Genomic DNA, 26,717 nt, shown 5'->3' with positions numbered 1-26,717 from the left:
AAAAGCAAAAAGGGTATCTTGAGAAGAGATTGCTCAAAGCTGGTGCAGAGTGTGCAGTGATGCTGGTTTCTGGACCTTGTGCTCATGATTACTCAATCTGGGACAACTAAAACAGTCGTGTGCCCTGGACTTCCAAATAAGTTGTGAAAAGATATAAACACTTCCGTTTTGTACTGCCCTCATATAAATGGTTACCTACTGTACAACTGCTTTATGTCACTGTGATGTTTAGCCAGCAAAAGAAATCAATATTTCTTAGTTGTTACTTGTGTGTATAGTATTTAGTCCATTATTGTAAACCAGATCTGAAATGAAGACCATTTTGAGTTGCAAAAATAGTCACTTGGGAAACTGGATTAGTCTAGGAAAGAGTTCCTGCATCTCTTTCTGGGGAAGTGCTTGAACTGAAGGTCAGAGTATCATTTCTTTGCTGTCAAGCTCAAATGAAAGTATACACAGAACAGTTTTAGAATAGACATCTACACATAGGGAATTGATTCTGAAGGACTTGGGGTTTTCCCATGCTTTGTGTGAGTTGTGTGGTATTTCACCTTTCTAGCAAATGCCATGGATGCTCACATCTTAGAAAAGTGCTGTAACTAAATTTCTTGTGCTAATTGTTTCGTGTCTAATATTTAATTTGCTCAAGATTTTGAAAGTTTGTTCTTTCCTGATTTATACTCTTAGGTTTACTCACAGAAGGTGGAGGTGGTGCTGGGTGTTTGTGAGGACAGCTGTTGTTTGAAATGTCCTTCAGCTAATTTCATTTACTTTGCTTTAAAATATCATCAAAGACTGAACTGCAGAGTAGAACTTCCTGGTTGACCTTGTACCATAAGGTGCTTGTGGTTAGGAGTGCTTATCATATGGGCATATGTGGCCTAAGGTGGGAAGCTGTTTGATTGTAAGGTTCTTTAAAACCCTTATCCTATGGAAAACGTGAGGAAGCCTGCCCCCTCGGTTTGTTGGGGGGAAAAACATAAGCAGCGCTGGCCAGTGAAGAGTAACCAACTCATTACAACTCTGTATCTACATTTGCCCTGCAGGTAGTTATAACCATGGCCCTAAGAGTTGGTTTCTAGAAATGGCTGATATTAGGATCCCATCCACTTCTCTTTTCTGGCCTATCTGCTTTGGCTTTGTCTGATGCTTTTTAAGTCAGTTCATCTTGCTGAACTTGCAGGAAACTAACCCGTAATTTTATGTCATTCTTCTGGGTTTTTTAGTGAGCTGAATTGCACGTGGCACCAATGTGAACATAGGGGTCATGTGAGCTTGGAAGCAGTGTAGAGATTGGGAAGAAGACATAAAGCCTGTGAGGCCAGCAGAGGCTGAAGAGCAGAACAGTCCCTTTGGGTGGCAGTCAGCCATCAAGTTGACTCAACTGTCTTAAACTTCACCCTGAGAGTTTATTTTCCGCTTAGAATAAAATTCAGTTGCTTTGCAGTATACTAATTAATTAATTTTAATATGGAACAGTACTGTTAGCTCTGAATTTTCTGAAATCACAGGCATTTAAGCATATAGTGTCTTTAAAAAAGCTTTTGAACTTTTTTGTGTGAGTTCATCTGCTGGATTCTGAACTCTTCAATATGTGGTAGAAAACAGTTATATACCCTGTAGCAGCAGTTCTTTTCCAGAAGACTCAGCCAAGAATAGGACTCTCTTGTGCTGAGAAATGTGTAAACATGCAGGTTAGTTCTTTCCTCAAAGAGCTTGCAGACTAGTGCCAAGTAGAGTGGTGAGTTTGATGTGGGAGCTGGAACGTGGATGCATGAAACTCAAACAAGCCGCAAAATACCCACTTAATGGAAACAGCTTTTAAGCCCTGCTGAGCTGAGTTAGGTCAAACCTGCAGTTCAAGCAAAAGATTCTGATACTCATTATCAGTGGCCTGAGACACCTATATTTCTGCTAGCTACACCTTCAAGAATAAGACTTGTGGAGTGTGAATATTTTAATTAAATCAAGTTCTTTTGCATGAGGGGACGGTGACAACATGTCTACTCTGGTCAGAAGTGCAAAGTAGCTGTTACAGTGTATTATATTTTCATGCAGTTTTCAGTTACCTAAAATTGAATTATCTGAATGAAACATTACTTTTGCCGTGTATTTAGACAGACTTTGGCAGGGTTATTTGTTGAGTCACAGTGCAGCCTCGTTTTGTCTTTGGAAATAGTTCATGTGCTTTTTTGTAGATGCAGAGTCATGAAGTGAATATTCTGCCAGATTCATGTTGGCTACTTGAAGAGATAGCAAAAATACTTTGCACTATATATACTTGGCAAAGACACTGTCGAAGGGTATGGCAGAAACAACTCAAGTTTGGGCAGGACTAGTATGACCTGGAATTAAAAAGCCCAGGAGGATCCATGTTCACTTCTAACAGCGTCATTGAGATCTGCATTCCGTGTTCCCAACCACTTTTCACCACAATACCTGTGGCTTGGACTGGGTTGGTCCCTTATCCATGTTATTCCAGCTGCCCAGGATAATGGAAAGTCACTGTCTTACAATCACAGCAACCTGAATTTAAAGTATTTTAAAGAAATAACTTTCCTGCATCAGACTCTGTGTGCTACAGATGAGATTAAAACAAATACTAACATCAACATTCACACCTACATTCCTTGCTCTGTAAATCTTCAATACACGCAAGCAGGTTTAGAGAATTCATAAAATGTACGCTTAATATTTCATTCCATTACCTAATCTACTGGCTTTGTTTAACAGTCTTTAGTAACAGGATTAAGTGGTTGTGGATTGGGAAGTATATTGCTAGGCCTGTGAAGCAGTATGCAAAGGGATGTCACATATCTTTGGCTGTACTGAGTATTTCTGAGCCTCTACTGATGTACAGAGCATCAAAACTCCTCATTTCTCTTTTAGCTTCAGTTTTGAAAAGGATTTTCAAAAAAAAAAATTTGAATTTTAGTTAATCCTATTTTGTAGAATGATAAGATTTTGCCATTTGTACATAGAAGGAGATACAGAACAAAATTACTCTAATTTCAACCACGGGAGTTTTTAACTTGACTTTTTTTTTTTTTTTTTTTTTTTTTGAAAGGTTGTTTCTGTTGCACTGAAAACCTGAAATCTGTTCCTAGAAATATTTTTATCTTTCTAGGCTTTTGTGGAGTTTCAGAGTTTGTTGGGATTTTTTTTCATTGCTGAAGATTTCTTTGTGTTCACAGGTCCAGAATATGAGCATTTGGATTTTCTTAAAAAAGCTTTTCTCTGGGCAGAGGTTGCTGTATAGCTTGTCCTTCAGGCTCTAGAAATAACCTAAAAACTGGTAACTGTGGTGATTCACTGAGTATCTCTGCATTTGTGAAAACAGTTTGTGAAAACAGAGAAAACTGTTCTGAAACAAGTCAGGTACTATAAGAAAGAACTACAAGAAAAATGAATTCTTGTCTGAAATTGGCCTGCTCGTGATGGGTATTTGAAGTCCCCTGTCTTGATTTCCAGTCACTCACTCTCTCCACTGCCCACTTCACGGGTTCTTTACCAGGCATTTCTCTTACTCATCCATGATTCCTATCCAGGGAGCATCGTACCATCCTTAGATTCCTTATTTCGTGACACAGTGAGCATATTTAAAATCTTGATTAAATTTTCCTCTGATTTAATGTATCCTGTGCAAGATATCTCTCATGCTCATTTGTTCCTTAGATTTCAGCAAGGCAGCTGTAGAGGCTGCCTTCGTTTTCAAGGAAAAATTCGCACTGTAAGCGCAAGTCTTTAGCAGTAAGGTTTCTTTGTAGTCTCTAAAAACCTTGGCTCATCATTCAGTTCCTGGAACTACTCAGGAAGAAGTTAGTTTCCCAGGTTTTCATATCAGCATTAAAAAAATAAGCCATGACCCTCAAGACTTGAGCCAGAAGCATCTAGTAAGCACTGAAGCACCGTGTTCCTAACTTGTATGTTTAGAATTGAAGTGGACTGGCTTAAGTGGACTAAATCAAAAATCACATTTGCCAGGGAAATGGCAAATCATTATCAGATGTTTTAAGTAGGCATTACAGCCTAGTTTCTCTAGTTTTTCAGGCTCTAGGAAGGCGACTTCTGAGCAGTTGATTTGTCATGTTTTTGGCACACTGATCTAAAGTGGCTTTGTCTGAATCCTAATTTTAATCAAACTAGGCACATATGCATGATTCTTATTTTGGTTGGCCTCACTAGTTGTGTTGTTCAGCTCTAATGGCTTTTAGACTAGAGATCTTTCTTTCTCAGTGTCCTGAATAAAAATTAAATGTGTTTCAAGATTTCAGAAAAGCTTACCCTTATGAAGGCAGTTCTCCAGTTTATCAGGCATTAGTTAGTTTAGTTTAGTTTAGTTTAAGCAGGAGATTGCCTGTTTGGGGGTCAAAGTTAACTACCTATCAAATCCTATCTTCTTGGTGATTGGAGCTGTGATTTAGAGTGTTCATTTCATACAATCTTTGGCTTTTTTCAGAGTAAGAGTTTTATTTTTGTATGAGGTCTTCTTTTTAATAGACTTAGAATCGTAGAGCAGCCCAGATTGGAAGTGACTTCAAAAGACTAGTCCAACTTTTTATGAATAAGGAAGCCTAGATGAGATTATCTAGCACCCTGTCCAATTGCGACTTGAAAATCTCCAGTGATGAGGATTCTACCATGTGCCTGTGTTCCAGTGATTGATTGTTCTCACTCTGAAAAGTGTTTTTCTTATGTCAAGATGAAACCTTCTGGTGCAGCTTTTGTATCCATTGTCTCCTGTCCTCTCCATGTGGCTCCTTATGAAGACAGAGTCTCTGTCTTTTTTGCAGCCACTTTGTCATCCTTTATTGAGGGAGAAAGAGTAATCAGCAGTTAAAATTGTGGTGTCTGTTATGAGCTCATACCCTGATACCTGTAGTATCTAAAAACAGATGATGTCTTTGCTAATGGATGGGTTTTTTTGAACTTGCACTTTTCTGTTTTCTTCAAGAATTTCTTAGCCAGAAGTGATAGATGTGAATTACAGTTGACTTCAGCTGATGGAAAAATACAGATTTTCCATATGAAAGAAATCATCAAGCCATTTCCAGTATATACTGTCCTCTACAGGAAAAAAGTCAGTTTTGTATTTTATGTGGTCGTCTAGCTCATCTCCTTTTCATTTGTCTCAGTGCTCCTTAAGAGTTCTGTGGTGTCTGTTAGATATAAACTAAACCACTAAAACTTAATTTCAGAAGGCCCAATGTCTTGGAAATAGGTCTCTGGGTAAGAAAGGCAGGTACCTAGAGAGAAAATAGAGCAATGCGAGGAGGGGTTGCTTTGTTGTGGTTGTTGGTGTAGAGTTCATCACCTTGACATCTGATTAATCTTCATAATTACATACATGTGTGCCGGTTATGCATCAAGCTACAGCAGCTGTAAGAATAGAACCAGGTGCATCACGATCTTCCTGTGTTTGCAGAGGTCCCGAAACGTAAACCAGAAACTGTCTTTTCAAGGTAGTTATACCTGCTTTGACTATATTCTGTGGTTGCCTAATTTGGCATATTTGCTGTAGTCTGTGAAAATGATCGTACTTACAAAAACTTTTCCTGCTGCTGTGTCTTGTTTTGCAATCAAACCTGCCTGCAGTCCAGGGTGGTTTTCAAAGTATGCCTGTTTGGTAGCTCTAATACAAAAGGGATTTAAGAAAAGCTGGAATTCACTTTTAGCAGGTTTATAGGAATCAGAATTTTAATATGATAAATGAGGCAGTCTCCAGAACAGGGCGGTAGAAGGCCTGGATAGGTAAATGACCAGAATGTGTTGTGTTTTTATGGAAGATAAAGGTATATAAATCAAATATTTAATGAAACAGAACACTTATGGTAGTCATGGTAGTCACCTTTTTTTTTTTTTTCTTCCTGTTTCAGAGTCCTGTCCTTGTACTCTAAGAGCCGATAGACCTGAAAGACAAAATAGTCTTTTTATTTAGAGAATGAGTTTGGTTAGAAAGTGAGAGATTTAATAGCAGGCCTCTTACAGGTCAGTCTGTAATGGTGACCTCTTACTACGTCATTAATCAATATTTTAAAACCAGTGTTACAGCAGCTATAGTAAATGTGAATCACTCGGGTGCAGGGAACAGTTGGCCACAGTCCAAACATTTTCTATCCAAGAGTTCTGTTCTAAACAACTAATAGCTTATCTGGGGACACTGCTGTGTTCCGCTCGTGGTCCAGGGATAATTGTCTTGCATAAAGGAAAACTGCAGTTTGGCTGGTTGGGTTTATTTATTTATTATTATTAAGAAATACAAACAAACAAAAAGCCCCAAAGAATCAAATCACAAACCTAACTATAGATCTTCCTAGGTCATTTAAACAGCTGGCTTTTCATTAACCGTAAGATGGCCTTTGGTGGTTTTGCTTTTGTGTGTTGTATTGCATTGGAGCAACAGGTGTTTGGACGGTTTATAAACAGCTGTAAATCCATTGGTGAAATTAATCCAGTCTCTAATACCAGGAGGTGTTTGCCTGCATCACGCCATGTATTTGGTATCAAATAGGAAATAAAAGATTGTTTATGATTTGGGCAATATTTTGCATGAATGTTAGCAGTTGTATTTAAGAACCTTTTATTACTCTTTTTTTTTTTTTTTTAGGAGATGTGTGATGAACAGGAAGAATCTAATTAATTGTATTGAAAACTGAACATTGTAATGAGTTTTTTGTGTTCAGGGAGAATACAATAAAATAAGCATGTGTGGTTTTTGATAAGTAGAAGGAACTACAGTATGCATTACTACAGAACTGAGGAACTAGCTTTTGTGCAATTTTGCGTTTCTAGATTGGCTGTGAAACTCATATACTTCAGTGAAGCCCGTTGAAAAACATGTAATATTTTTGGTTATCTGTAAATGGCCTATATATAGTGCATCATTGAAATGCTGAACATTTAATTGATCAAGCAATTGTTCTTCCTATGCAGAAGCTTCAGGATGAGGCGAGGTGGATGGCGGAAACGGGCTGCCGAAGGCGATGGATGGGGAATATGGGTATGTTCAAAACCAAGTGTCTTTTTTTTTAAAGATGTTAGTGGTGCTGTGGTTAAAAAGGGTTTACAGTTTTGTTATATGTACTAAAGGGAACCTGTAAATGAAATATTTTTACTCTGCTTGAAAACACATAATTAAGTTCAAAAGGAATTTTTGAGTTACCAAGTTTTGACGTCTTTGTTCCCAGTAATCTACTAAATTGCATTATTAATAAGTGCAGACACTTGAATAGTTTTAAATCCTCATTTAAAAAATACACTGAGTAATTTTAAAACTATTTATGGTTGTCTCCACCACATTCTGTAGTTGGACAAACAATAACTGAGGCACCTAATTTACATAAATTACTACTCTCTCATGTATATTTAAGAACTGAAAATACATGGAACTACATTGTTTCCTTAGGCAAGGAGCCACAATTTAGAATCCAAACTTGCATTATCTCCTTATTTCTTCTTTCCTTTTATTCCGTAAGAATTTTTCTTTAGATAGAATCTTTTTTTATAGGAAAAAGATAAAAGAAGTATGAAATAAATCCTGCCATGTTGGTAAGAAGATACAGTTATCTAGATAAGAGTTTATGGTGGAGGATTTGCTTTGTTTCATTTGGAAAATGAATGTCTTTTGTGTGTCAGCCAAATTCAATTTGAAGGAATGCTGCTTACCTTTTCAATCTTATAATTGACCAATTTTTATATGTTAGCATTAGGAAATGAGACCAACCTGATGGGTTGTGTTTTGTTTTAACTTAAAAACTAGGGTGGGTACATGTCAGCAAAGGTTAAGAAATTGGAGGATCAGTTCCGGGCAGATTCAGCTGTACAGCAGCAGAGGGATGGAAATTCATCAAGTATCTTCAGTGGAGTCGCCATCTACGTCAACGGCTTGACAGGTGAACTTTTTTTTTTTTTTTTTTTTTCAGAATCTGTTTCGTGTTGTTCTAATGTTTATCATCCTGATAGGAGTAAAGAACTATAAAATACATAAGTTTGCACCTAAACAAATACCTGACAATTACTGTATATGTTTTGTATATTCCTTTGTTTTTCATGATTAAGGTTTTCAGTGTAAAATTACATTCTGAATATAAATATTGCTTTACTAAATCATTTACATGAGAGATGACTGGTAGAAATAGGAGTAGGTGTTTCCATGTCCCATGACCATCTTATTTGAAATGAAACCTTTTAACTTCCTCCCTACTCTTACATTTATTAAATTTTTAATTTTCCAAAATATTGATGGTTGGGTTGTATGCCTTAAATTTATGTTTGGGTGGGTACGTCAAGGTTTTCTTTCTTAGAGTGGCATAGTGCTTGAGACAGAGAACCCACTAATAGTGGAAGGAGGAACAAGAGAAGAGGTAAGACAGATATGCGTTGTCTGTGATGGACTGGGAGTGCATGTTAGCTGGAGTAAGGTTTTTAATCTACCCTACTTATGTTCATGCTTCTCCTGGGTTCTGTAAAGCAGCTTAATAACCTTTTTGAAACTCCCCAGAAGCCTTTTTCAAGGATCGATGCCAGGAATGTTGTGACTACTGTGTAACTGATGTGTGCAGCTTCTATGATATGGATTAATGCTGCTTTAAGCACGGGGCTCAAATGGACTGAAATAGGTTAAGGTGGATATGTTAAACTACTAATACATCTGAATTGGTTGTTTAGTACAGGCAGTTTCTTTGGTGAAAAATCTGGCATTTGTATATTCTTCAGGGTACTAGTGCCTAAACAGAGTTCTATAAGACATGGGTCCAAAAGGCTGGAGTAGGAAAGATAACACTTAGAGAAAATGTGTGCTACTTTTACTTAAAAGTTGGAGGTATAATGAAGTGTTAGACATATTTTGAGAGTTGACAGTAGACCACTAGAAGGAATTGTAACTGTACCCTTTTAAAACAATTTTCTTCCCTCCCATATTGATCAGCTTTTTTTTTGTTGTTTGTACTGACTCAGACCTTTCGGGGCCAGTGTGACACCACTCCAAACGTTTTCAAAGCTAAAACTTGTGCCTCTGCTCCCCCCTCCCCCATCTCTGCTTGCAAAATAACAGAATTCAGGAGATAAGAAGAGTTATTGGTTTTTAAGATAATCGGTGTTCCCAGAAACAATTCATGAATAACCTGGTGAGGAAAGAGTGAGTTAACTGCTTCAGTAAAGCAGAAATTTTATAGTAGGAGTTTTAGGCTGTTGCTAAACTCTTTTTCTATAGTATTTATTTTCTATTACTTCTGGTATAATCTAGTTTCTCATACTCTGGTGAAAAGATGTGCGAGTTAATCTGATTTTGTGTTATTTTGATGTAAATGTTTTTTTATGTAGTTTAGTATTAAATTTACTTGAGTATTTTTTCCTGCCCTCCACCCTAACATATTGTGGAAAGGTCCAGAACAACCTTCTATAGCAAGTAGAACGTTTATATTTTGAATCAGTCTTTTCAAAAACACAGTTTTCTGCATTTTTTAAATACTTTTCTGATTTGTTCTTTGAAGAACTTGAAAGGTTTTTCAGGAGAAAAATACTGCTTTTCACTCTTTTTGATTGTGGCATCATATTTTTCAATTAAAGTTGATTTTCCTATTTTATTTGCTGACACAAAACAGAAATATTTCTGGGTTTAATTTTATAGATCCCTCAGCTGATGAATTAAGACGGCTAATGATGTTGCATGGAGGCCAATATCATGTGTACTATTCCAGATCAAAAACAACTCACATCATTGCCACCAATCTTCCAAATGCCAAAATAAAAGAATTGAAAGGAGAAAAAGTAGTTCGACCAGAGTGGATCGTGGAAAGGTGAGTTTAAGTCTACTGCATTTGGAGATTTCTCCTTTTGGGGTGGAAAAAAAAATCTGAAAAAAAAGCATTTTAGAAGATTGCCTTTTGAGATTATGGGTTACTTTAAAATAATCTGCCCTTGTAACAGCTGTAACAACTGAGTAAAAATATCACTGTTACATTGAAGATTTGCTTCTTGGGGATTGTTCTGTAAGAAACTTCAGTAAGAACATTCATAAAGCTTTGAAAGCCTGTATGTTTAGCGGCAGAGTTTGGAGAAGAGAAATGCTACCAAAGGTATACAAAGCATAAATTACAGGTCACTTAGGGAAACTCAACTGTTCCAGATAAAATACACCCAAGGGAGCCAAAGAAGTTGGCTATGTTATAGTGATATATATATATAGATATATATATAGATAGATAGATAGATAGATAGATTTATATAGATATATATAGTGGTATACCAGTGCTATACCACTCTGTCATTTTTGAAAATTCATGGCAATTAGATGAGTTTTTCCATAAGATTGGATAAAAGGCAAACGTCACGCCTGTCTTCAGAAAGCAAAGGAGGTTACAGGGAATCCAGGAAAGTTCACTGTGATCAGCTTCATCACAGCCACTGAAGAATGGAAGATAACCTTTCATGACTGACCAGCCAGCTTGTCTTCTGTGGGTGAGATAAACTGAACAATGGAAGAGCAGTTGATTTGCTTTGACTACAGTAGGGCTTTTGACACAATTCCCCGTTGCATTATTGAAGACAAACTGGGGAGATAACCAGGTGGATAGTGGACTGCTAGCTGAGTGAAGAATTGGCTCAGCTCTCAACTGCCTCAGTAGTGGTGAGTAGTTCAGAGTCAAACGAGCAAATGCTTACAAGGGGCATTTCTGAAGGGTTGATACTGAGGGCAGATGCAGTTTAATGTCTTTATTAACAACGTGGACCTTGGTGATGCAGTGAAAAGTTTGTGGATGACCTAGAAGAGAGCAGTTGTTTATACTTGAGAGCAGGGCTGCCCTTTGGAGAGTATCAACAAACTGGAGGAATAGGATGACAGAAACTTGATGAAATTCAACAAAGTAAAATACAGAATCCTGAATATGAGACAGAATTAATTTTACACAACCAGACAGGCTAGGGATTCGCACCCTTGTAGGGAAGGACTGTGGCGAGTCCAGGGGGACTACAAGGTGACCGTGGAGCAGCAGTTGTGCCCCTGTGGAGATAGATACTGACAGCATACGGGTTTCCTTAGCAACACTGTTGCCAGCAGGTCAGGGGAAGTTATTCTTCCAATCTATTCAACATTTCTGAAGTTTCGTCTGGAGTTCTGTGTCTGATTTTGTGCTTCTCAGTACAAGAAAGATATTCACAAACTGCAGTGAATTCAGAGGAGTGTCACCAGTACGAATAGAGGCCTGGGAAGTGATACATATCGAGAGGCTGAGGAAGCTGGTTCTGTTGTGCTTGGAGAGAAGACTAGGAGGAGATCTAATTGTTGTCTTTCATTACCTGTATGGAGGTTATGGAGAGCATGGAGCCAGGTCTTCAAGATGAACATCAAAAGGACAAGAGGCAATAGTCGCAAGTTGCAGTAAAGAAAATTTTGACTGAGTATAAGGAAAAGATTTTTCACAGTAGGGTAAGCAGTGGAACAGGTGCCTAGACAGGTTCTGGAATTTCTGCCCTTGGGGATACTCAGCATTTGAGTGGACTCAGCACTGACCAACCTGATCTGACTTTAAAGATAACCCTGCTTTGATCAGTGTTTGGACTAGAGACCCCCAGAACTCCTTTCCAACCTAATTTTTTCAGTGATTATGAATTCTCTGATCCCAGGGAATGTGAAATGGGGAAAGATATTGAATGACACACCTAAAATAGGATTCCTATTGCTGTATCTTAATTACAGTTTGATAAAAAAACAACTGTGGATTGATCTAGTAACGCAGCTACTCCAGTAGCTAAAATCTTGAAGTCATGAACCAATTCTTAAATAAATGTGGGCTTTTTAATCATCTTGAAATTGCAGCAATTATTTGAAATGTCACGTGATACGAGAAAAAGTCTAATCAGGCACTGTAAAAGCTTAGTTGCTGCATCACCACTTTCTCTATGAGAAAGCTTTTGAACTCTACCATGTGTATTTTTAACTCTGTTTGGCAATGTTTAATGTAAATTATATTCCTTTATGTATGCCATATATTCATATATCAAATGATATTTGATTGGTATATTTTTGGGGCTGTTCTTACTATCCTATTTCCATAGAAACCTTACCAGGTCTCTTTGTATATGCGTAACTAGTTTTAATTTATCTAATTGGGAAATGTGATCTCCCACTATATTCTTCTCTAATTGCAGCAAGAAAGCTCCCAGGGGCTTCTGTTCTACTGTTCAGCTCCCTTGACAGTAGTACAGATCGGAGCTAGTTAAAAAGCACATCTCCAAGAGAAAGCATTCAGGTATGGAAGAACAGAAGAAGAGTGTCTATCACTGAGCTAAATTCTCTTAAAAATTTTGAATCCAGTTGTATCTTCAAAACTAAATACTAATATTAATCTGCTTTGATATGGAAGAGTTTCCTCTGCTATAAAAAGTTTCGGCATCTCTGACCCAGTGTTCAGTGTGAAGAGTTATATACAAAGAAGTTAAGTGTAGGCTGGGAAGGCTGTTATCCCTACTACCAGCATCAGTACTGTGGTGTATTTTTGTATTTTTGAGATGATTTCCCTTCTAAGTGTGTGACTTCCCTTAGGAATTTAGCAGTTACTTAAATATAATTGCAGTTTCAGTGGAAAAAGAAAAAGAAGAGGGAGATACATTGCAACACAATAGGATATAACTGGAATGATTGCTGTAGATATTTATGGAAAGTGTGTTTGGAAATTATTCCTCTGTCTAGCTTGCATCAGTGATTTTTCTCACAAGAAGGGGTAATTAGCCCTGTGGAATGGAAAAAGTAGTTCTTATTTAATAGTGAACCACATCCTAGCTGACTTCCTTCAAATTCTACCCAAATTTGGTTAGAACATGTGCATTTGCATTGTTCCAAGCTGACGAGCTCAGTCAGCATCGTTCAGGTAGAATAACCTGTAGTAGAGTAACCTGGACCGCTCATCATGGCTTTTTTACTGTTTATTTTGGGTTTTAAATTAAATATTTAAGCTTTGTCTGTGTCAGTTGGAAAGTGAAATGGATGTAGACAAGAGACCAAGATTACTGTGCAATTATCTTTTGTAGTACTGGTCATCACATCACAAACTACTTTTCGATTCAATCCAGTTAGAGGTGGGAAAGGGGTTGTGGAAGGAACTGCAAGTATGGCAGAACAGCAAAAGGTAGTGACTAAAGTAATGTTGCACATGAGGGGTGTGGTTTTTTGTAGCATAGAAGGTTGGGTTTTTTAAAACATTTCTTAAGCAGTAACCTGTTCCTTTTTTTTGTTTGTTTGTTTCAGCATTAAAGCTGGACGTCTCCTCTCGCACATTCCCTATCAGCTTTACACCAAGCAGTCAAGTGTTCAAAAAGGTCTCAACTTTAACAGCATATGCAAACCTGAAGATGCCATGCCAGGTCCAAGCAATATAGCTAAAGATGTCAACAGGGTGTAAGTGTTTCAGATCCTGCAATGCAGATGCTCATCATGCACCCATGATGGGTTTGCATTTATAACTGTATAGCATTTTTAAAGTTCATTTCAGGTTTATGAGAGAACCTGTGAGGCACTGAAATTTAAAAGTAAGGTATAGCTGTATAAATAGTTGAGGGCAGAACTACAGTTACCTTGACTTCAAGCCTTGTCTCTAGTCTTTGGACCACAGTTTGCATGATAATAAGACCTAGGTGTCCTAGGATGTAATATATCTGTAGGGAGGCAACAGGCATACATTAAAAGATTCTGACTAGTGACACTGAAAAGTAGGTCTTTATTTCAAAAATAAAAAGCTGGTATAATTTGACTACTTTTGCTAAAGTTTCCTAGGAATGAATATAAACGTATACTAGTTGTTAAGCTCTTTTTTTAGTGTCTTTAAAAAAAAAAAAAAGTCACAGTATACATTACATATGCTTAACACCAAGGTTTAAGTCACGCTTCAGAGACGAGATGGATTAAAGAATGGAATTACAATATAAAAAATGTATCCTAAAAGACCTAAGACCTTGAGAAGAAACTAGAACAGAAAGCACCAGTGAAACTTTTTAACTGGCAGAGGAATTGGAATTTGGAAAGAAACATTCCGCTTGAACTCTTCTATAGATTTCTTTTTCTTTTTTTAAGAAGGTTCCTGCAAGAAGTACAGTACATGTTTGTTCTTTAGAGGCAAGAATCATAACATTATAGAATGTTTTAAGTTGGAAAAGATACCTGGATGTCATCTGGTTCAACGCTACTGCTCAAACCAGGCCAAGGATACTGTACAAGATACTGTATTTTCTGATTTGTACTGAGTTCTTCCACAGTCAGCTGATTTATTTAAAATCCAGTTAATCCATAATGCTGAGGAGACTCTACTACATGAGTGGGATTTGTTTACATTTAGGAAAAATAAAATCAGTCCCACAAAATAAATACCCTAAACAGTATTTCATGCCAGTATTTTAAACCATGAGTGGTACAATCACCATCCCTTCTTATTATTGCATTGTTAAAGTTTTTTTATATGAAAAGAATATTCAGACTTCTGAAATTATCAATTTAGTCTGAAAAACATTAGTTTAAAAGCCTGCCCTTTCAACCATGCCACTCCTCAAAAATATTATGTTTAATATAATTTATGTTTCTGATAATCTTAACCAAACTGTTGTCACAAGTAATTGGCTTTCTGGTTTCACTGCCATACCAGATAGCTATTTCCCACCTCTTTTTGTGTACTTAAATTGCTAGCTTTGGGAGTTGGGAGTGATAGTTGGGTTTGTTCGGTTTTGTCAGCAGATCAAGAGTTTTTACATCTCTTGAAATCTTTGGTTTTAATATCCAGAGTTAATTTTTTTGAGTGAAAGCTTTGTCTCTACACTATCAGAGTAAATGTAAATTGCCAGTGACTTGTGGCAAAATACTTTGTTTTATATGCTTTAAAGTTAAAAAGTAGTTTGTTTGGAGTTTTTCTCAAAAGCTAAGAATATATTTGATTCTTAGAGCTTGACTAGATTTAATTGAGAAAAAAATAAAAAATGCCATGGTCTTAGGTTCTTTCTCTGTACAAGCCATTCATTTAAGAGTCGGACTCGATGATCCTTGTGGATCCCTTCCAACTGAGAATATTCTGTGATTCTGTGAAAATACTTCTCAAAAAAATAGTTTTTTGTGTATATTTTTCTTCTTGTTTGTTTGTAACTAGATAAGGAAAATCACATCTCTTGATAAAAATATAACTTCTGATGGTTTGCATATTCCTGCAGCATTCATACTGTGCGTGGTAGTACGGTTCTGTTAACAAATAATAATTATTGCAGTACAATTGGAGACCTCTTGCCAAATTAAAGGTCTTGATAATAGCTTTTCTGATGTGAGCATGGTCACTCCCATGTAAATTCCTGGTAGTGCTGTTTAATAATACATGAAATCTGCAAAATCTTTGGTGTGACAATACAGTATTTTGTGCCGTTGAGAGGATGTGGCTCAGAGTTTGAGGTAATTGTCCTGGGAATGTAAAAAGCGCTTAAGTATATACTGGTAACAATTAGGAACATAAATACTTAGAACTTGAAATGACCTGCAAATGTGCCTTTATTTATGAAAGATACGGTATTTAATCATTGTATCTGTTTCAGAAATCATGTTAAAAAGTGTGAAATGGAAAGCGAGATCACACCCAATGGAATAAGTAGCTGGAATGAAGAAGAGGAAGAAGAAAGTGACGATTTTGGATTTACAGAGCTGGAGGAGATTCTTCCCATACGGAAACAAAATGGGATTCAGTCTCATAAAGACAGCACTGCCATTTTTAATGGACACACACACACTTCTACCAGTGCCTTAAAGACACAGGATTGCTTGGTGCCCTCCGGCAACGGCGTTGCTAGCAGGTTCTCTCCAGGCCCTGTGCAGGAGGAGGGGAAGACTGAAAAAGGCATGGTTGACTTTAGAGACTGCGCAGTGCAGCAGTTGCAGCAAAGCAACAAAAGTACAGACTTCTCGTGGAGTCCACACAGGACTATGAGTAACTCATCCTCATCTTCATTTTTGCACAGTAATGCTAAAATAAATGGTGCTCACCACTCCACTGTTCAGGGGCCTTCAAGCACAAAAAGCACTTCTGTACCTGCTCCTAGCAAGGCAGCTTCCTTACCTGTGTCCAAACCTTCAGATTGTAGTTTTATTTCTGATTTTTATTCCCGTTCAAGACTGCATCATATATCAACGTGGAAGTGTGAATTGACAGAGTTTGTCAACAGCCTGCAGAGAAAAAACAGCGGTGTCTTTCCAGGAAGGGAAAAATTAAAAAAATGGAAAGCAGGCAGGTCTGCACTTAAAACTGACACAGGTAGATACTTGTTTAAGGAGGTTTATGTTGAGAAGATGCCTTATATCTTTGTACATTAAATGTCTAAATGAGACTACATAGGTTCGTATTCAATATTCACATTACGGTCAGACTATCTGGAAAAACTTGCTGACTTTGATGCAGTGAAAACTAACTGATCCAACTGCTTTTGGCTTTGAGTTTTTTTAACTTAAAATGTGACTTAATGTGATACTGTGGTCTATATTGAATTCCTCCTCATAGAAATACTATTCCTGACTTTACCAAGATATGTGGATTGATCAAGGGGAAAAATACTAATACATATATATATAAATATACACAAGTCTGTAGTTGCTGTGTGAAAATCTGTAGGGAAAAAACAGAAGAGAAAACGTTACTGTTCAGCATGAAAATTTAAAAGATGAGTGATATTTGGAAGTGAGTCAAAGCTCTGTGTCTGTTTAAATGGGTAGCAGTGTCATATGAGACTTCTGAACCTGCCATGAAGAGAAATGTTTTATGTTATTGCATCAAGGGCCAAAGTGAAAAAACTTGTGTAATTCACGAGAGGCAAAGTGTTACAAATATAGATAAAGTATTCTGCATCTTTGGAATCCCTTGTTTACAGTCTTATTCAATTAAGAGGTTAGCTGTCCATCATTAAAGAGATTCCAACTCTTGTACTTTAAAATATTCACTTGTAATCATACAAAAATATGCTTGATGATAAAATGCCACATGGAAAAAATTGTTAGATAATAAATTAACTGATTCTGTGTTTCTGCTAAGACACCCCAGTTCTCAAGCATGTTAGCTTGTAAACTACCTAAATGTGTATTTTTTAATCAAATAATGGTATTAGGTAATATATTTTTATTTTCTCTTTGATTTGGCCTAGAGGATTCAAATAGTTAATGCCTGTGTTTCAATTGACAAATAGCAGCTTCTTAACCTGATTACTTGATTTGTAAATACACGCATTATCAGACAGTCCTTATTTTTCAAAGAATGAGTTAAAATTGTAAATTACTTAAAACAGGAAAACATTTTTCTGATTACTCAGTAATTAACTCACATGTTAAGCGGAACAGTCACTTGATGTATTGAAGTCTTTTTCAGTGTTGCACTTTATGCATTGTTCAGATTAAGATTTTTTTTTGTTAGATATTGCCTTCCCTAATAAGTCAGCAACATAGGCATGCAGATTGCAACTTCCAGGAAGTATTTGTAGTGCTTTAGGTGTTGAAGTTTTTGATCTGGAGGTATCTTGCTCATCTTTGCTGAATGTTTATGTGAGTATAGGTACAGCACCAAATGCATGGGAGGTTTAAAACTAATTTTGGTGTGTTTCATAAAGAATAACAGTAGCTCTTAGTGCAGCTAAACTTTATTTTTATCTTTTAAAACATTCTTCTGATTGATGAACAAAAAGGAATAAAATTCTTTGTTCCAGGTTCAGTGTTAACATGGTGAAATTAAGATCCAGTGCCCACAACATGTGTTAACCTCCTTGGATTGGGGGAACTTGTTAGGTAGAAGGTGTTAATTATGAGAAAATAAAACAGAAACTCTGAAGTTAAATGCATTGTTTATGCTGTTTGTGAACTGTTTATGTTTACCTTTCTCAGAGTAAATACCTTCTTGGTGAGAGGAAACAAAAGTATTTATGATTTAATGGCGGTAAAAACTTGTAATGGTCCTTGATGACTTCTATGAGTAGTAACACAGTGTATAAATTAGGGTTCAAGCTTTCTATTGGTGTATCTTCATACTAGGTAATGTGTCTGTTGCGAGCTCAGCCAAGCCACAGAGCTGTATAATGCACGTGGATATGGATTGCTTCTTTGTGTCTGTGGCTATCCGAAATAGACCAGATCTCAAAGGTCAGTACTTAATTCTGTGTCTTACAGTTTACTCTGTCGAGCCTTTAAAAAAACAAACTTGTACACTTACAAAGTTAACTTTGCATATTAGTAATTTTTCTTATGTCTTGCATAGTCAGACTATGCAACTTTCGTACCTGCTTATTATTTCTGTCCTGCTTGCTTTCTCTCAATCCAAAAGTTGAGTGGAAGAGAGAATTGGAATTCTCCTTGCTATCTCCTTTCAGTATCTAAAGTAAGAAGAGAGTTGTAAAATCTATAGTAACTATTTTCTGTAATATTGCACCTATCTTATTGAGTCTTATGTTTACCGTATTAGAAATTAGAGACCAAATATGAGCTGTACCAAAAGTGGAGTTTACTCACTCTCTGTTTAAAAAAAAAAAAAAAAAAGATGTCCTAATAATTTTCCTGAAGTAGTTTAAGAAGCTTTGTTTAACTAGGAAAGTGGAAAGGTCAAGGCTGAGGATTGTCTCTTTACCCGATGCATATTTTTCAAGGAAAATTTGCTTCTCTTTCCTTTTTCTGTCTTACACACGAAGTATTATAAGACCTGAAGCTGAACAATTCAGAAGGCGTTTAGAAGCCTGAATTGTATGATCATCCTTAGGACATAGGAGAGTTAGTGGAGCACCTTATCAAGTTTTGATGGGTTTGTTTATTATAAATGTACCATTCAGAAATGGAGACCCTAGTTGGTGCAAACACTGAATTTCAGTGATGCACAAGTCTGAAGTCTTGGTACAGTGGTGACCGTCTCATGCCCAGCCATCGTAGACCTTGGGAAAGAGTAAACTGTACATATGGTTCCTTTGCTCTCTCCTGTCCAAAGGCAGGACAAAGATACTCCTGCTACTTTTGAAACTTTAAAACCTTATTTCCTGCCAAGTTTCAAACTCTATTACTGGCATGTAAAGAACGTAGGACTTCTCTGCAAATACTTTTTCTGTTCCACAGATGTCTGCCAGAACTTCCAGTGCATAAATTGGCTTCCATTAAAAACACCATGGATGTGTTGATATTACAGAAAAGTCAAAAGTTTACTAAAGATTTGGTTTTGTACAGTTTAAGAAGTGGAACAGAGTGTTTTGTTATTCTTTTGGTTTACTTAGCTAATAAACACATTGAAGTTTTTTAAATCAGTACAATGTTTGCTGTATCTAACTAATGAATCATTAGGTCATTAGTGAAGTTTCACAGCTTCCGTTTATACTTGTTACTAGAGGCAAACTCTTATAGCTGTATTTTCACTCCTGAAAAACTTTTCTTTTTTGCACTTGACTGCAATTATGACATCGGATTTGTTGCCACAATTCCAAGCCACTTTCACAGCCATGTCTTCTTTCATGCTGTAGGAGCATATAAGCTTGAAAGAAACTGTAAAAAATAAATTAAAAGGCTTTATGATCTTATCCTAGTTGTGCTGTTACTAAAATGTAAGCTATTATAAATGTTGACTTTTAAGTACATGCATTTTTTTTCCCCAGGAAAGCCAGTAGCTGTCACTAGCCACAGAGGTGCAGGAAAGGCACCGCTGCGCCCTGGTGCAAACCCCCAGCTTGAACAGCAATATTACCAGAATAAGCTATTGAATGGCAAAGCAGGTACAGATAAGTCTGTCTGTCTGTATGTTTTTAATTACTGTTATAGAAGAGTTTTTCCTTGAAAACTATTAATAAAGTGCACCGTGGATAAATTTTGTTTCTTTCATGTGGGGGATTTCAGAAAAGATATACCTTTGGACAACATGGTGCTCTGTGGCCTCAGGAACAGCATGACACTGTGACTTCTTGTTTGTTAGCTTTGCTCAGTATGGGTAAACTAGTTTAGAGTAATTTTAGGTTTTACTCACTTTCATTGAGGTTGACTTTAAGATAGATTTTAAGCAGTTATTTAAAATAAGAAATAAATACAGATTGTCCAGGGTCACTTTTTTTCTAAGAAAGTCAGTTATAGAGAAGAATGTACAAAATAAATTTTAAATCTACTACAGGTTTTTAATGTGAAATTAGGAACAACAGCACGTGGCCAGTAAGAGATTGAGTGATTAAAGTTAGCTTTTGAGTTGCACGTGTTGAATATGTGTACAATGAGCTGATTTGGGTGGTCCTTTTTTTGGAAAGTCTGTGCAACTTCCCTGAGTCCTGTTTGTTCAGTACTTCGTTTCCTGAAAACCAGGGCATCTCTTGTACTTCGAGAATTCTATACTTGCCTGCAGTAATTTAGAAATTTGTTACTTTTTGTGTCCTCAAGTAGTAGTGTACTAATGTAAACAAACCGTAATTTTATTAACAAGTTTTGTTATTATACTACCTGAACTGTACTTAGTATGAGAAAGTATATTGCTGAACATTGGCAACTTCAGTGGCCCACAACATTTTGTTTAATCATCTTGAAGCTTAGTTTTCAACACAAGGTTGGTAGAAAGTACATGTACTAGGGGCAGCTGCTATTTCATTTCAGTTAAGATTTGGATGCTGAGTTTCTCCTTTGTATATGCAGTTTTTACCAACCTTATGGTAACAAGTATTGTTGTTGTAAAGTTTACACCTCAGTGAGTTATTTTGGTGATACAAGACAGGGGAAAAGGCAGGTTGTTCTTCTGAGGTTGTTAATGAAAAACTAGTATTTTGGAAATTTCCAGTTTTGTTCTGGGGTTTTTTTAATAACATTTGGAAGCAACATATCCTGAAAGTGATGCCATTTTATTTATCTTTTTGCTGTAGTTTAAGAACACTTTAGAACTGTGGCAGAATATATTTGTGTGGAACCCACTGGCCTTTAAGGACTTTTCAGTATGCACCAGACAGAAATAGATGTGGCTTTTATGGAGTTGTATTTTCTGTAGTATAGCTTGTGTATGAAGGATTCATTGGTAGTTGAGTTTTATACAGTGACTTCCTAACTTTTTTTAGGACCTTACGCTGGATAAAGGTGTAACTTAATACAATCAAGTGATGTTTGGAGAGTGAGGTGGTGAAATTACGGAAGTTTAGCTGATATCAGGATGTTCTTTGTGATTCACAAATTCAGTAGTATCTCTTCTACTATATTAAGGGTACAGCAGATTTCAACCTCATTGTATAACAAGCTCAGTTTCTTACTGCAGCAGCCTTTTCTGGATATCCACACATTCATTTCTTTAACTTCAGCATCCAATCTCACTGGCTTGCACACAGGAAGGCAACTAGCTCTTTCTTTCTTGATACTTAGGCTGATTGTGCAGCCTGTTGTTTTGGTGAAAGGATTTTTTCCTAACACTCTTTTTATAGTCTCTGTTTCATTAGCTGCAGTTCATAACATTTTTTAGTCTCCTTATTATTTTTTATCTTCATGTACAATGGTTTTACCAACAGAAGAACCCCAAACTGTTGTTTCTGCTTGCATTCTCATAAGTACATGGCTTGTCTTTTGGGGCAAAGAAATTACAGTTAGTTGAAGTCTTAGATGAAAAGGTGGAATTGCTGATTAGGCTTCTCAGACATCACAAACACTTCACAGCATGTGTTTAATTGTGCCATGCCAGAGGGATATGCCATCCACTAGGCACACGTATTGCATGGAAAAATGCTTTTTGTAAAATATCAAAAATACAAATGCTAAATTAGGCCATTAAATATATGCAATGGGAACATGTTATAAAATGAAATTAAAAGATAGTTGGGAGCAACTTAGAACATGAGCACATTTCACATCCATGCTTCAACATGGAACCCACTTTGTTTTTTGGTGTTTCATATTTTCCAGGTATTCTCTGATTTTGCCTTCTCCAGGTCTTGCTTATTTGAAAAAAGGTTCCAAATTAAAAACCAAGTAAAAAGACAGAAACAAAGCACCTTACCCCCTCAAAAAAACCACAACCAAAAGAAACCAAACCAAAAAACCCAAATCCTCATGAATCACTTTTGACCAAGTAGTGAATTCTGCTGCTTCAGCTACTTTTTTTTTTATGATTTGTAAATTACTTTTTTAGTAATACTGATACTTTGGCTTTGATCTGCATTGCAACACAAATACCTAGTACCAATTGAATCTTGAATCTTTTATGAAATACTTTCTTTTTCTTGTAATAATTCATCCAAAAATGCCTAACTTTTAAATTTAAAAACTTGCTATCATTCTCACCCCAAGTCCCCAAATTGAAGATAGGCTTTCTGGGTAGTAGAAATTACTTCTCTACTTACATGCCATCTTTAACATTCATGTTCTAAAGAAAAAAGATTAACATATGTTGATCAGGATTCATAGTTTGGGGTCTCTTTTCCATGGCCAGGATGCCCAAGATGTGAATGTTTTCTAGGCTTCCATTCCCTCAACCCTAGTTATCTCCCTTTTCATTCTAAAGAGCAGCAGATTTAAACCATCATATTAGTCACAGATTTATTCTCAGCGATTTCTTTTTCACAGACTTGGGTCCTGGCCTCTGATTTCTCCATCCGTTGCTCCACATTCACCATGTGCCTGTCTAGTTTCCCAGCTTTTGATGAGAGGTTCTCTACCTTGCCTTCTATTGAGGACAATGTGTTCTGCATTGCCCTGAATTTCACATGAAGTGACTCCATCAGCTCATGGGGGGATCTGCTCTGCTGCGATGTGGAAAAAGTCGACGAACCCAGTGAAGATAGACAAGATGACAGCAACATCTCAGGCCAGGGCACAGGAAGGCATGGACTAAAGAAGCTGTTCTTGTCATTCCTATCTTTATTTGGGGCATAATTTTGCTCTAATTTTCAGTTGCAGACATCTTAGGTAACTTACTGAGCGCATCATACATTAAAATATTTACCACATAAAAAGGTGCTGTAATTTAGCAGAAATTCTGAAAAAAAGCAGTTTTCCACATGAATCAGGCTCTACCCCTGCTATCTCCACCCACTCATTACACCACTTTCTCTGGTTTAATAGCTACTCGTACGTGCACATAGCACCATGTTTCCTTTCAGTCAGATTGTCTGTGTGTAAGGTGTTAGTTCTGTGGAATACGGTTAGGCAGGGTGGCACTCGGAAGAAAAGTCTCCATTGACTATATTACAAGGGTGTATGGTATTAAATGGACTACAGTAATGAAAAAGAACTGCAGAGTGGATTTCATTTTAAATAAATAAAAGCATTTTTTTCTGTATGATACCTCGTTGTTTTGATTCTAATGGGAGTTTGGGGGAGCATAATAGTTTTTACATCTATTAATTTTTTTCAAGCTGATCCGTAGTTAGAGTATAACAAGTATATCGAGGTTTACATACTGTGAAAACCCAGACAGAAAGAAATGAAAAATCCTTTACTTGTTTCCATTATTCAGTGTCATGGAAATCTGTCTAGTACCTAGTATGTAGTGGGCCTGGAGATTCTTTAAAGTTTATATAAGAACAGGCGGTAAAGTTATATTGAATTAGGGTTGGTCTGTCTCATTGTAAGTCTGGGGTTGTGGTATTTATAATTGTGTCATTTTGATCTAAGGTAAATTTATGGTGATATTTGAAAGAAGTTCACATATCCTAATAAGAGAATTATTAGTAACCGAAAGCAGAAGTTCTTTTAATTAATATCCCCATAAGAGTGTTAAAGGAAATATAAGTTTCTAGCCAGTGTTTTTTTCATTTAACCTAATTAGCATTCTGGTTATTTCACTTCTTAAAAATCACTTTTGGTATCTAGACTATTAAAAAAATAATTTTAGGTTTGATAAAAAGTGGATTTTTATTCTGTATGCAGTTTCAGTGTTCTGGTAATAGGTGTGCTTTTTGTAAAAAGGAATATAACTAAGTGTCTTCTTTAGCCAAGCAGTTGGTAAATTGTTTTGTGTCTTGTATTTGTTTACAGGTTATGGTTGTAGCAGTTAGCCAGAGGTGTTTGATTATTTTAATGGTCACTAAAGCTAATCATTCTTACTTTACAGTATTGTGTATCTAGTCACCAACAAGCTGTTTTCTAGTAATTTGAGGGAAAATAGAAATGGAATTTTTCTATTAATATTCTTTTTAGTAGTATGTACAGACCTGTCCACAGAGAGGCATTACAGGGGAAGAGGGTCTTGTTTTTTGTCTGGTCCATAATATGAATCTATAGAGAATTGAGAACCTCTTCATAAACAGATAACAGTATAGAAGTTGTGTAAAATAAAATGCATAATGTATATTTTATTTACATTCATTCTGTTGAACTCTTGGGAAAAATAACATAAAGATAAATTTTATTTTCCCAGCAGAAATTAGAGTACCTGATGAGTTGGACTCATCAGTCTGGGAGCATCCAGATTCCACACATTTGAATGGAGGTGACCTCGATCTCACTGTTCTGTCCATGGCTGAAATAGCTTCCTGTAGTTATGAAGCCAGGTAAGTAAAAGTTACCCAGCAGTTTTCTTGAAAAATCTCATACAGATTGGCATAAGATGTCCAGAAATAGCCGTTGTTAGTTTCTTTAAATTTATCTAGAGAGTAAGTTTTATGTGTTCAAAGTTGTAGTTACATGGGTTGTTAGAATTTACCACAAGGGCTTCCCTATGGATGATGCTTCTTTTTAGACAGTGCTCAGTAGCTCTCAACCTACATGTTACTTGAAATAAAGCCCATTAAAGAAAACCTTATACCTTTCACTGTGATGCTGTTGATTTCATAATGTTATCTTCACGTCTTTATATCAGAATTGCATTATTTTATAGAATTAATGACACATACCAGAGGTTTTACTTAAAATAAGACAGAAAGTGTGACTACTAAACTTAAAAGCATTCCTTGCAGAGACTATGCTGAGCATCTCCAATAACATACCTTATAAATCTTTAGAGTATGAAACAACTTTTATAAATATAAGCATAGTGTTAGAAATACAATCTTTTTCTTGGTTGGAAATAATACTCCAGAAATTATTTCTTCATTGGAACCTTTCTTGACCTTGCTAGGACAGGCAGGCTTCTATTTGTATCTCAAAAAGTTAATTTATTAACAGGAGCCTAATTATGTAAGCTTGCACCTTTTAATATACGATCCAGCTGTCTTAGTCACTGTAGTATATGTGTGGTTTTAATTTGAGGCAGAAGGTAGCAAGCAGTGCTTTTTGGAGTCTTTGTCTTCAGCATTTTCTTAAAGGCAGGTTGTTCATGCTCCATGGCTGAATATTACACAGCTGATTCAGATACTCTATTTGCAATTATTTTATTACCTGTTAAATTACTAGCGGTTAGACCGAATTCTGTTTCCCATCTTTTGGGGAAAAGACAAATAATTAATTTGAAAATACACCCTATTAATTTCTGGGAAAGTTTGCACTGTGTTTACTTGAGGGTTTTTTATTATTTAATTTCAGACAAGTTGGCATAAAGAATGGAATGTTTTTCGGCCAAGCAAAAAAGCTGTGTCCAAATCTTCAAGCGGTGTCTTATGATTTTGATGCGTACAAAGAAGTTGCACGGACAGTATATGAAATATTAGCAAGGTAACTTGCGGTTTGTTTACGTGATCTTTCATGGTAGAGTTATCAAGCGTATTTTTTTGCCACTGCTAAATGCTATTATTCAATTTATATTTTCATCACCATGTTACTCTTTAGCTTCAATAAAGCTATTCCTATTTGAGGTCTTCCTTTGTAGTAATTTTTATTTTGAGCACCATGCTTCTGAGCGTTCTTTTATCTTGATGCCAAATCCTGTAAACAATCGACATCTGACTTCCAAAAGATTCATAGTTAAATTTTTTCCTGATTACACCACGAGAAGCAGATCCCCTGCTTAGTTGTGAGATCCTTTCAAGAGGTGTTTTTTGAGTAACTTAAGAACGGGTTCTTGGAGTAACGTTTATTAGAAACTACTTTCTGGTTTAAAATGCACTTGAACAAAACTAAGAATTTGTCAGTGAAAAATAAGTATTCAACTCCTCTAGCTGTTCCTTTAAAATCATGATGCATGTTGAAATTAGTCCTACATTAATAATGTTACTATAATTTGCTGATTTAGCATTTTTAATGTCTAAGTAATGTGTACTACAAAGTAAGCAGGGAAATGCCACCACAAAAGGGAAGACTTTATTTGCGACATGTTTGTTTTAACAGATGGTGAGCTGTTGCTGGTGTTTCACCTCCTTTACTTTGTGTTGATAGCTATACTCACAACATCGAAGCAGTCAGTTGTGATGAAGCACTAGTAGATATCACTGAAATCCTTACAGAGACCAGACTGACTCCCGATGAGTTTGCAAATGCTATCCGCACCGAAATCAGAGACCAAACTAAATGCACAGCTTCTGTTGGGATGGGTAAGTAACTTCATTTCTGTTTACAAGCAGTGACTGCTTTTGCTAATGTATCAAAGCTATGTAAGTTTGCTAGAACTCTTCAGTGTTTTTGGAAGATGTTGCCATTTACATTAAATTAGTGTGAATAAAAATGTAAGAAAATCTTCATAAGTGGAAAGTTTTAAGCAAAAATGTATAAAATTGCTATCATCTCTCCTTCGTTATCTGAACAGGATGTTAAAATTCCATCTGTATGACATTCCTGCATTCATTTTTATGAAATGCGACTGTATTTTTCCAGCAAATAGAAAATGAGCACAGTAAGAGTTTATAAGGTGATGTGATTTCGC

The 26,717-nt window shown here is 36.4% G+C and overlaps 1 protein-coding gene across 5 annotated transcripts in view; it reads left to right on the top strand.

Annotated features, from left to right (window-relative positions):
* The window catches only part of REV1 (REV1 DNA directed polymerase), a 66,558-nt gene that overhangs the window by 7,555 nt on the left and 32,286 nt on the right, over window positions 1–26,717 (top strand). For 3 of the 5 annotated variants that reach the window (XM_027896596.1, XM_027896594.1, XM_027896598.1), the window contains exons 2-11: window positions 6,934–7,000; window positions 7,760–7,892; window positions 9,629–9,797; window positions 13,247–13,396; window positions 15,562–16,274; window positions 18,032–18,139; window positions 19,627–19,743; window positions 24,342–24,474; window positions 25,445–25,573; window positions 26,234–26,388. In XM_027896596.1, the coding sequence (XP_027752397.1) occupies window positions 6,944–7,000; window positions 7,760–7,892; window positions 9,629–9,797; window positions 13,247–13,396; window positions 15,562–16,274; window positions 18,032–18,139; window positions 19,627–19,743; window positions 24,342–24,474; window positions 25,445–25,573; window positions 26,234–26,388 (1,864 nt within the window). In that variant the 5' untranslated portion in view covers window positions 6,934–6,943. The remainder of the gene's footprint in view (window positions 1–6,933; window positions 7,001–7,759; window positions 7,893–9,628; window positions 9,798–13,246; window positions 13,397–15,561; window positions 16,275–18,031; window positions 18,140–19,626; window positions 19,744–24,341; window positions 24,475–25,444; window positions 25,574–26,233; window positions 26,389–26,717) is intronic. The other 2 variants (XM_027896595.1, XM_027896599.1) reach the window with 1 other exon arrangement.

The sequence above is a fragment of the Empidonax traillii genome, unplaced genomic scaffold (genome assembly GCF_003031625.1).
Source record: "Empidonax traillii isolate 1590-97213 ecotype Southwest subspecies unplaced genomic scaffold, ASM303162v1 scaffold503:size689781, whole genome shotgun sequence".
In the NCBI taxonomy this organism is placed as follows: domain Eukaryota; kingdom Metazoa; phylum Chordata; class Aves; order Passeriformes; family Tyrannidae; genus Empidonax; species Empidonax traillii.
Note: the sequence above shows the minus strand (reverse complement) of the source record. Positions and strands in the feature narration are given on the sequence as shown.